The sequence below is a fragment of the Alosa sapidissima genome, chromosome 17, assembly GCF_018492685.1.
Source record: "Alosa sapidissima isolate fAloSap1 chromosome 17, fAloSap1.pri, whole genome shotgun sequence".
In the NCBI taxonomy this organism is placed as follows: domain Eukaryota; kingdom Metazoa; phylum Chordata; class Actinopteri; order Clupeiformes; family Clupeidae; genus Alosa; species Alosa sapidissima.
In genome coordinates, this window is record NC_055973.1 from 11,003,851 (window position 1) to 11,014,859 (window position 11,009).

General features: G+C 46.6%; 1 protein-coding gene across 6 annotated transcripts in view; it reads right to left on the reverse strand.

Annotated features, from left to right (window-relative positions):
* The window catches only part of abi1a (abl-interactor 1a), a 49,427-nt gene that overhangs the window by 10,274 nt on the left and 28,144 nt on the right, over positions 1-11,009 (reverse strand). For 5 of the 6 annotated variants that reach the window (XM_042068281.1, XM_042068283.1, XM_042068285.1 and 2 more), the window contains exons 3-6: positions 7,413-7,589; positions 4,316-4,330; positions 2,970-3,076; positions 2,423-2,572 (exon numbers count right to left, since the gene is read on the reverse strand). In XM_042068281.1, the coding sequence (XP_041924215.1) occupies positions 2,423-2,572; positions 2,970-3,076; positions 4,316-4,330; positions 7,413-7,589 (449 nt within the window). The remainder of the gene's footprint in view (positions 1-2,422; positions 2,573-2,969; positions 3,077-4,315; positions 4,331-7,412; positions 7,590-11,009) is intronic. The other variant, XM_042068282.1, reaches the window with a different exon arrangement.

Here is an 11,009-nt window from a genome sequence, read left to right on the forward strand (position 1 = left end):
ACACCCACCCACACACACCCACACACGAACATGTGAGCTCTACACTACAGTCTCATGTCGCAAGAGCTCATGCACCCCTTCGTTTCCACCCTACAACATGCTTCCTGTCCCAGTCATTACAGAGGGAAGCCATGATGGCCTCCTTTCATTGCCCGCCCTTTTGAGGTAGACAGTAAACTCCTATTAAGGACACACGCAACACTGTGCGTAGCACACATGTACAGGCTGTCAAATGGCTGCTGTCATCATCCTGAAAATCATGTTTTGAGACACGCTCTAATGGCTTCTCTTGAAGAGAAGGCTTAAGAGGAGTCAGTCTACCCCTTCCCTCCCACTACTAGAGGACCAGGGGTCCAACTAGCACACCAGAACTCCCTTCTGTCATTCTCTCAATCCTGATCTACCCATATTTCTCCCTCTCTCTCTCTCTCTCTCTTTTTCTCTCTATCCCTCTCTCTCAGCTCGCCCTCCCACCGTGTGTTTCTCATCTCTGCCAGTCTAGCTGGGGGCTCGGTAGCTTTCTCACAGCAGGGGGTGCACTCCAGTATAGGCACATTTCTCTCTCCCTCCTTCATCGCCCTCGCTCACTTCGCTCGCTCCACCCTTCCTCTCTACCTTTTCTCACTTCGCCTCTCTGTCTTCCGTGTTCTTTTCTTCTACATCCCTGTTGTCTCACAGCAGAGAACACATTTATTTTTGCTCCACCCATGAGAACTGAAGGCAATCTGTGTTCCGTGCAGTCAGACACACTGTGTGTGTGTGTGTGTGTAAGAGAGATAGCATAGGGGAAAGGAGCATGTGTGTAGAAGTAAGTAAGTGTCTGTGCACAAACATGTGTGCCTGCGTGTTATTTTTTTATTGAATGAGGTCCCTACGGTGCTACCAGAAATGGAGAACCTGAATAAGCGACTGCTCCTTGCAGAGCTCTAATCAAATACTGATGTGGATTCATCTGCAGCTCTCTCCCCTCTCACACACACACTTACTTCACTATTCATCAACATTATGGAGTTTAGTGCCTTCCTGCTGCTTTAAATGACAGAAATAGCCTACAAGTTAAACTCACACAGCCTCCATTGCACATTTATGAGTGCAGAATAAAACATGATGATGAGTGCAAGTTGTCACATAGCGTAAGTGAAAAGGATGACCAGAAGACCCACTTCAGCAGTGACCGCTCTCCTCCCTCTGTCCCAGTAACTCAAATCACTAGCAAAGACATGCAAATGCCCTGGTTGTAACCTGTTGCGGTCACTAATGTATCACAATGTATTCCTAGTGATTCTCAACATGAGGATAATACACATATCCACCAGGGGCTAATGCAACCATTTGGGATTTGGCATTCATTTCAACAAATCAGTCTCTTTTAAACTGACTAAAAATGATAAGGGCTGAGCTACACCAGGCGCGTAAATGAAGCGTTCCGTTCGCGTTGCGTCTGCTGCAACAATTAGCTTCCATTATAAATCAATGGAAGTAGCTACACCAGACGTGACAGTGGGGCGTACGTTCGGAAAAAAAGACAATTCATCTAAAATGGATTTTACGTGTCGCGAACGGAACGGCTCTAGGATGTTAGTGAATACGTTTCTGCCAATTGTGTTTATCTAAGTGGCTTGTATTTCAATTTGAATATTTTTAAATATAGTCACCCTAATAATATTCTTAACTGCAGATTCATATTCCTCTACTATCTGGCTTTCAAATTCAAACTGTGAGGGAAATAAACATGTGAGTTTTCTGGCCAGCGAGCTCCTCACAGAGTGAGTAAATCGTCGCCATGCCACGCCGGGGTGTAAAGCTGCCAGTCACAGCTGGGGTGAAGGAGGGGCACAGCTGCCAGCGGGTCAACTGATTGCCCCCCAGGCGCCGTCCAAGAAGCGGCGGGAAGGAGAAACGTGCACAAGACGGATAAATCAGCCAGGGAAGTAGTTGTGATATTTATACGGCTGGTGGCAGTGGGCTTCAAAGCCCTTTTAGCTAATGAGGCCACTTCACTCACTAACATCTCTTCCTCTCTCCCACTCTGTCTCTATGCATCTCAGCCCCACGGGCGAGGGTACAAGACTAAGACGGCCAGAAGAAAAAAATGTTTTCTTGTAAAAACATGGGTACAAATATTTGTTGCCATGTCACTTTCAACTGGAGAGAGGGTCAAAAAGAGCAAGTCATAAAAGGGTAACAGGTGTGTGCAGGGTACTATATTGGCTTTTCTTCATTCTCATGCTTCTTGTTCTAATAAGAAGCCCAGTGAGGACTCGTCTCATAAAGCAATCCTGGCTGCTGTGTGCAAGTATGTCTTTGTGTGTCAACGTACACTTCAAAGCATTCGGGTAGTGATGTTGAGTATGACAAGCATGTACAGTAGGTGTGTGTGTTTGTGTGTGTGTGTGTATTTATGTGTGTGCGGGCGTGTTACCTATGGGTCCTGGGTCTCTGGTTGAGAGAGGCGGTCCGTCCAGGGCTGTGTTGGCCGTGCTGGCTGCCCAGTCTGGCCGGGCTCGTCATGTAGTCATTGGGCACAGTGGGTGGCTTCACTGGCTCCAGAGTCTTATAAGAGGTGTTGCGTCTGTCACACACACACACACACACACAAATATTTATCCATGAACTGGTCCAGCTTTTTAGAAATGTATGCTAAAAAGCTTAAGTGGAATGTGTTAAGCTTGGGATTAGTGTCTGGTTTCTGTCTCCCACTGCTTGGGGTTTCTGATCAAAATGTCTCCCCCGCCAGGCTTTGTCTATAAACCGGTACGTTTGCAATGCATGTTGTGGTGTAGGCGTCAGAGTTCATGTTTTGAAACATAAACTTTCAAAGCACTTATGAGTTTTGCAGTACATTGAATACTATTTTGAGTGCTGAATGTGGCATGTGTCATTGTGTTTTGTGCTATATACAAAAGTGTGGTTTGCTGGCCATTTTGGGGTGACATTGCTTCACAAGGCCTTAGTGGCAAACAGCTTACCCAAGAGTGCCACGACCAGACATAGGCGGGCTGGGTGGCTTCTGAGTTGGCGGATTGGTCCTGGAGAGTGTTCCGGTCCCTCTGATTGGCTGATTGTTTCCATGTTGCTGTTGCAAAATGACAGTTGAGAATGAGTCATAATTCAGGCTTTGGATTTAAACTCCCAGACATAAATCACCACAATACTCATTCCTAATGTAAAAAAAGACCCTTATGAAGCCATAAAAATGAACACAGCCAAAAATAGCTGAAATGCTACGGAGCCTGCGAAGAGACATAGTGGGAATTTATTTTTATTGAGATAGAAATTTACCTTTTTGAGCTTCTATTGCATTCCCTCGCAATGATGCCTTTGCGTTGTGTCACAATAAAGTTTTGCATTCCCTTGCAATAATGTTTTGTTCCCTCGCCATAGTTTTGCATTCCCTCGCAAAAAGTCGGAGGCGTTCAGAGGGAACTCAAAACTGTTGGGGAACTGCGAGGGAATGCAAAACTGCTGTGAGGGAACACTACAATAAGGAATGCAAGGGAACGCAAGGGAACACAAAAATATCATGAGGGAATGCAAAAGTAGCTCCAAAAATACATAGTTACCACTATGGCCCTTCGCGGGCTCTGTAAAAATGGTGTTTTCCCTGGGTTCATTAGTCAATTAATGAACATATCAAGGAACTCTACACGGCATGGGACTGGAACTCTACATGAAAGGGAGATTGCCTGATTAAGCAAAAGGGAGATTGCCTGATTAAGAAGGGAGAAGAGAAGAACAGTGCAGTAATGCCAAGATGGCCCAAGCTGTTTCGCCGATTTTAAATTTACACACGTCATGCATGTAATGTGTATGTAAGCAAACTACCGAAACACGCAACAACATGGTTGCCAACAGCTGAATCTTTCACGATATCCAGCCATCCATGGCTGAACTTTGGGCTTTAAATATTAACCACAGAGTCAAACTAGTAGTGACATCCAAATCCCTCGGTGAGCAAAACACGAAGGGTAGCGCTCTTCCCGAGAACCGTCCTTTGAAGAAGGATGTTAAATGTTATCATCATGTGCAACGTAATTAAGCTAGGACCCCTAACGGAGTTAAAGAGCATTAATTGAACAGCTATTAAAGGGCTTTAACCAGAGCGTTAATGGGAAACTAGTGGGCACTAGTGCTATGATACATGGAGTATTAATGACTCACAGAGGGAGAGAGTGGGAGAGAGGGACTACTGGGGGTGGGTTGGGTGGGGGGATGGGAGGGGAGGGGAGAGGAGGGAGGGTACACGGCTGCTGTGTATCAATAATGTATAAGGGATGGGGTGGGAGACTGGTGGCGAGAGACACACTGGACTTACCTTGGCTTTTAGCCACTAGCGTGGGCAGCGAGAAAGAAAGAGAAACAAAAAAATCAGGCATGTCAACATCAGCACGTCTTCAACATTGCAGGTACAGATAGAGAAAGAGAGATAGCAGGTGAGACAGACTGGCACAACAGCTACTGTGCTCAGGAGGAAAGCACAGTGGCACGCAGGCAAGTATGTAACACACACACACTCACACACACCTTTAATAGAGCTGACACAGCCCTTCAGTCTACCTAAATTTCACTTTTACTTTGTGTGATGTGCCATTTTTTGTCTGATGTGCCACTCCAACATGATCACACAGAAAGCGAAAGACACTGTGGCTCATCAGCGTGCTCAGATGCAGATGCTAGTCCATATTTACAGAATCTTGCATGCTTTATTTGCTCCATCCATCCATTATTCATACGCTTATGACCTCTCACTGAGAGGATGATTTCTAGTGGCCCGTGGAGGCCTGGTTAACTGAGTCTGATTCAGTTGCAGTTCCATCCCTGCCTTGAACTGCTCACCAGTGAGTCAAACAATGCTAATTGTTACATCTATAATTCAGAGTCCCTGGTGGCCTGTAGGGGTCTGTTGTAAGGAGCAGAGAGAGTAAACATGCCTGAAGTAGTAGTAGTTGGCACAGAAACTGTTGCGTTTTACCTACTTTTAGAAACTCAAAAATCTAGTGTGTAAAATGTGTAGAATGATTGTTCAAATGACTGTTGAAGATGGAGGTGTGTGTGTGCGTGTGTGTGTGTGTGTGTGTGTGTGTGTGTGTGTGTGTGTGTGTGTGTGTGTGTGTGTGTGCGCATGTGTTAAAATGCACAACCTTGATACATGTATCACTTGGCTGAACAGGGATGTAGTTGTGTGGCCATGAAGGCCACAAGAGGAATGGAAAAAAGGGAAAAATGAAAAGAGAGAAAACATCTCCTGCATTCCAGGAGCCACTGACTAGATTAAGAGTCAGCTGATGAAGGGGAGAGTAATAAATCTCATCTGTTGACATAAGTGCAGGAAAACACGCTGGCAGTCCATAGGTACCAGGGCAAAAGAGAGAGAGAAAAACGCTCTCCTCCTGATGTTCTCCAACGTAGGGTACCATGCACGTAATGTGGATGAGAACCTCAGCATCAGAGAGAAGTTAGGTCATTTATTCTTAGGGTGGAGGCAGTCAATGTGGTGCTAGAGCCAGCACTGTGGGTGGAACAGCAATGTCGTATGTGAAAGTGTACAGGGTTGGTAAGTGTAAAGGGTATAGAGCAGGTGCATGAATGAAAAGAAGGACTGCAGGTAAAACTGCCTTCTTGGGGATGGTGGCTTTGGAATTGGCAACAAAACTTTTCTGATATTAAACCTACATGAAAATGAAAGTATACCATTTTCCTGATTGCAGTTTGTGTGTGTGTGTGTGTGTGTGTGTTTCTCTTTATCCTTTTAAATGTGCCTTCTTATAAATAATCTCTGAGAATCCAACCCCAACCAGACAAGAGATAAAAGTATTTGCCGCAGTGCATCACATTAAAACTCCCTCACAGACACACACATAAAAAAAAAAAGGAAATCCAGACTCTGATTCCAAATCTAACAACATGTTTTTCCAAAGAGAACAGGCCAAACTAGGTCTGCAGCATCCCCCTAAGACTTTAGACCATGCAACAGTCCACAGTCAAGGTTACACATTGCAGCGGCTGCCGCTTATGCAACTGGGCAGCTGGCACATTTAACCCTGTTTTAGGGAGACACAACGGAATGTCGCCGTAGGGTATTGATCAGTTTGCTTCCTATGTGGAGAGATGCACTGGCGGCTTTATGGGAAATCGATAAACCATAGTGTGTTGAGAGCGTGAATGAATGGTCTTTATGTGGTGTCCATTTGGGGGGGGGGGGGGTTGCGGTGTGTGTCTATGTGTGTGTGTGTGTGTGTGTGTGTGTGTGAGTGAGTGTGTGGATGTCACAGTGTCTCTAATCCCCGTTTTTGCACTCAAAGGATGCTGGAAATCCGTCCAGATTAAACGCACTGATGCGTCTGCAGGAATGCTCCAGCTGACACCCAGAGCTGGGGGCCAATCACAGAGACTGCCTTCACATGTGCGCCAACATGCTGGACTTAGTTAGATGGGGACACCAGCAACATGGACCATTATTATCTACTACTCACAGTGGTTCACCTGTGCATGATCCAACAACGTAAACACCAGGACCAAGAGGGATGAATCAATTCTTTACTAAAATTAAACAAATGAACATTGATAAATCTAGATTTCCTCCATCTCCTTTGAGCTTCCTGGTGAATTTTTTTTTCTGGCTTTGTGTATTTTTTCCTGTGAAATAGTCAGACGGTTGCTGTCTTTGCCCTAGCCATGCCGATCTCTCTTTGCTATGGCAACAGACTGACAGCTGTAATTGATTGGGTGATGGATGAACATATAGCTAGGGGCCTGATGTCATTTCAGCTGACCGGCGTGTGATTTAAGCTGAAGGGTGTATGTCTGGCTGATCTGTGTACATGTGTGAGTCTGTGGTTATGCCTTTGTGCTTGATATCTCTTTTTGACTTTTACATTTTCACTCTTTTTGTCCGAGTGCAACAAACTAAATTTTGGCCAGGGGAGAACTTCAGAGAGAGAAGTCAAGGAGCTTTGCTGTGCATCTGGTAAAGAAACCTGTGTGTAATGTGTGGTCTCTCTACATGGCAGGGGAGGCTCTTGAGACAGAGGCTCTGTGACCTGGCACAGTGTCATGTCAGCTTTGTGCACTGCTACTGATGGATCAGTTCCAAGAACAGACACAGCAACAGAGCTTAATGACCACTAAGACAAGTTTAAAATAAGACACAGAAAGAGAAGAAGCAGTGTGAACAGTTAAAGACACAAACAAAAGGTGTACAACAAGAGAAAGAGCACAACAAGAGAAAGAGAGAAAGAAAGACAGATAGAGAGACAAAAGACAACAAAAGACATGGTAAACGGGAACAAAGAAGTGCAGCAGTAGCAAAAAAGGAGAACGCAGGCGAAGGAAGAGAGCTGATGGAACAAAATGGTGGAAAGTGAATTAGACATAAACAGATGAATAGGAAACAGTGGCCCTGGTTAACTCACCTTCACCCCGTGGCCTACGTCGTCCAGCACGGTGTAGTCGATGGGCTTCCTGATGTAGCGCACCGGCCGCTCCATGTTGGCCGGAGCGATGATTTTGTGCGTGCGCGCCGTGTTCTTGTTCGTGGTTAGGATGCCGATCTCTCGCCGCGCCACCTTCTCTTTGTGGATGTCCACCGTCTGCACGGGAGAGAGAGAGACGGAGGAAGAAATGCTGAGTGAAAACCATCATCTTCATCATCAAAAATCTGTCGAGCTCTTCGAGTAGGAGTGTAGACCTACATTTATTTGTGTGGTTTGGTGCTTTTTGGGCCCGTCATAGAAAAAAAAGGGCTTCACAGAAAAAAGGAGAGAAAAGTCAGAAGATCAGGGACACCCAAGACATTAACTAAATTACACGCTGGACAGTTATTGACTATAGTCCTGTTTAATGCCATCAGGAACCAGCTGTAACTGGAGAGTGGGGACATGTTAATCTTCTCACAAAGGCGAAGATGGACAGATGAGTGCGCACAAAATCAACTTACGGGATATTTAATATAAAGCCGTAAACACTGTGACCTTTACAGAGAACACCCTTCTGTCTACATGGTCCCTTGGGATAAACCCTGACATGCTGGCTGATAGACTGCAAAGGTGATTTGTGCAGTCAGACTGTAAACATTGCGGTCCTTAGAGTGCATAGGAGCAGGGCCAGGTAGCCAAGCAGATCGCTCCCTTGAACAAGGGATATTTCGGGGGGAATGCATACTGTTTCTTATGTGATGTGTATGTGTACTTTCACTAAACACTGCACTAGGCCAACATATTATTACATTTTTCTCAATTGCATTTTTTTCCAGGATAACTGGAGTCAACTTGATTGCATAAGAAATTAGGGAGGCTTGCATTTTTCTTACATTCTCATTGAAGTGCTTTTACAAAATTGTTTTATAAGAGAGGAGAGACACTTGCAAGGTTAATGAAACTCCACACAGCCCTAGGGGGTGGGAATTAATTATTGAAGGAGAGGACGAATAAAAATGAATGTTTGGCTTCCAAATTGCCTCTTGGTATGACAAATTGCAGCTAGCAACTCCTTAAAGCTGCTTAATTATATTCCTCCCTCCACTCCTCCAAATCATTTCCTCAGTTCACCTACACTGGGGTGAGTGTACTTCCCAAGCCATGCACACTCAAGGATTCATGCTTGCAAAACCCTCCAGAGGCTCACTTTGCTGCCTTCATAGCAGTGCACGCACACGCACACACACACACACACACACACACTTGCGCTAACAAGGCATCATGTCATTCGAAGTGCTTCTAAAATAAATCTAAAACATTCATAAGCAATCAGTGTCAACTAAGCCATTGAGTGCAGCTTTGCCTTTACCATGCGCGCCCGCACCCGCGCGCACGCGCACACACACACACACACACACACACACACACACACACACACACACACACACACACACACACACACACACACACACACACACACACACACACACACACACACACAACAGAAAAGGCTATTGAGCGGATGCTCAGAGAGCGACAGATGAAAGCACCACTGTCTACTGAGAAGACTACCATCTCGCTCTCTCCGTCTTTCCATCTCTCTTTCTCTCTCTCCCCCTCTGCCTCTCTCTCTAGAGAGGCCTTCATGGTAGCAGCCAACAGATCATTCCTTTCATTCCACTGGGATGTCGGGTCAGAGCGGCTCTGGCTGAGGGAAGCCCTGTGTGGGCCCTCTGTGTCTCCCAGGGTGAAGGCACCGTCCTCAGCCTCTCCCCCAGGCTCCAGCTTGCTCTCAGTATGTGTGTGTTAGGGCAAGCATGTCCGACTGGGTCTCTCTCTCTCTCTCTGTGCGTTAGGGCCAGTGCGTTTGGCAGTCGTTAGGGCCAGACTGTATGTGTCTGACCATGCGCTGACCCAACAGCGCCCTCATGCCTACCAGCGCCGAGAGCGACAAGAGCCTAGCTCGCCTGAAGCACAGCATGCAGGGCATTCACACAGGCACCAAAGTGCTTCTTGTTCGCTGGTTGTTGGAATGTGTGACAAAAAAAAGAAAGCATCCTTGTGAAGGTGAACTGGTTGAACTAGACTTTTTAGAGAAGCAATGCTCAGCTCAATGACCACAAACAAACACACACACAATGCATTGCTTCGCTGCACTATGGGTTTTATGCAGTGCAGTGAAGCAATGCATTGTGACCAGTAACAGACACCCTGGATGCAAGACGCCCTGGATGCGAGCAAGCTCTTCCTCGAGTCACAGAGACCAGGAAACGGGGAGCTGCTGATAAAGGCGAGACCTTCTCTGAAGGAGCGCGCCACAGCCAGTTTTATCACCAAACAATAAACAGGTGGGGGGGGGGGGGGGGGGGGGGGGCAAGGAGACAGAGCCAAAGGGGGCTCCTGTTTAATGGAGAGGCGGTTAGAGTGGTGAGGTAGCGACGAGGAGAAAGGGCAGGAGGGGGGAAGGAGTGTGTGTGTGTGTGTGTGTGTGTGTGCTCATATTCCTTCAGGCTGAGAGTTCCTGCACATAGATCCACTTCACCTCACCTCTGCATGGTAGAGAGTCACCAAAGGAGTCGCCACGTCTGCTGCATACGGTCATATGGTCATAATGTAACGTCATAACGTCTCGGTTACAAAGACAATATGAGCAGCCAACTACTCCTTTTCACTCACTCAATCACTCAGCAGCTCTCCCCCTTGCCTCCCCTCCCACACACACAAAAACATGTCCATCACCTCCAAAGAATGAAAAAAAGAACAGAGGATGAACAAACAGAAATGTGTGAAAAGAGATAACTACGGGCCAAGGGTGAGAAACTTTACTGTTGATGTTCTGTTTCTGCTGTGTCTACATTGTGTGTGCGTGTGTGTGTGTGTGTGTGTGTGTGTGTGTGTGTGTGTGTGTGTGTGTGTATGTGTGTGTGTGTGTGTAATGGGCGTGTCTCGGGGAACAGCGCCTGTGTTTATCGTCGGCGGGCCGTGCAGCACAAACACGCCTGCAGCTGGTGAAGGACAGGAAGTGGAGGGGGAAGAGAGAAAGAAAAGGAGGAGGGGGTGATTTCATCTCCTTCCTGTACGCCGAGAGAGAGAGAGAGAGCTAGAGAGAGAGAGCGAGAGAGAGAGAGAGAGAGAGAGAGAGAGAGAGAGCGCTTATCACCACCCTTGCACTTATGTTTTACACAAGAGCAGCAGGAACAACGAGTTTGAAATGGGACAGAGTGGCGTGTTGTACAGAGGGGTGTAAATGGTAGAAATGCATTCCAGCTGTGTGTGTGTGTGTGTGTGTGTGTGTGTGGGGGGGGGGGGGTTTGCAGGAGTTGTGTCTCTGGCGTGAGGGAGTTGTGTTTGGCCTGTGAGATAGTACGTTTGTGTTCCAGAGGAAAAGCACTTCAAGCTAAAAAGATCCAGCCCAGCTGGGAGAGGAGTAGAGCGAAGCTATTTGTATTTTGTCTTGCTCCTGACCTCACTGTCCAGAACACAATATCCTCCTGCTTCTCATTGCTTTCTCTTGCTGTGTGTGTGTGTGTGTCCGCACGCACATCACAAAGAGGGTATAAGAAAGAGTGAGACACAGCGTGGTTCATGTTTATG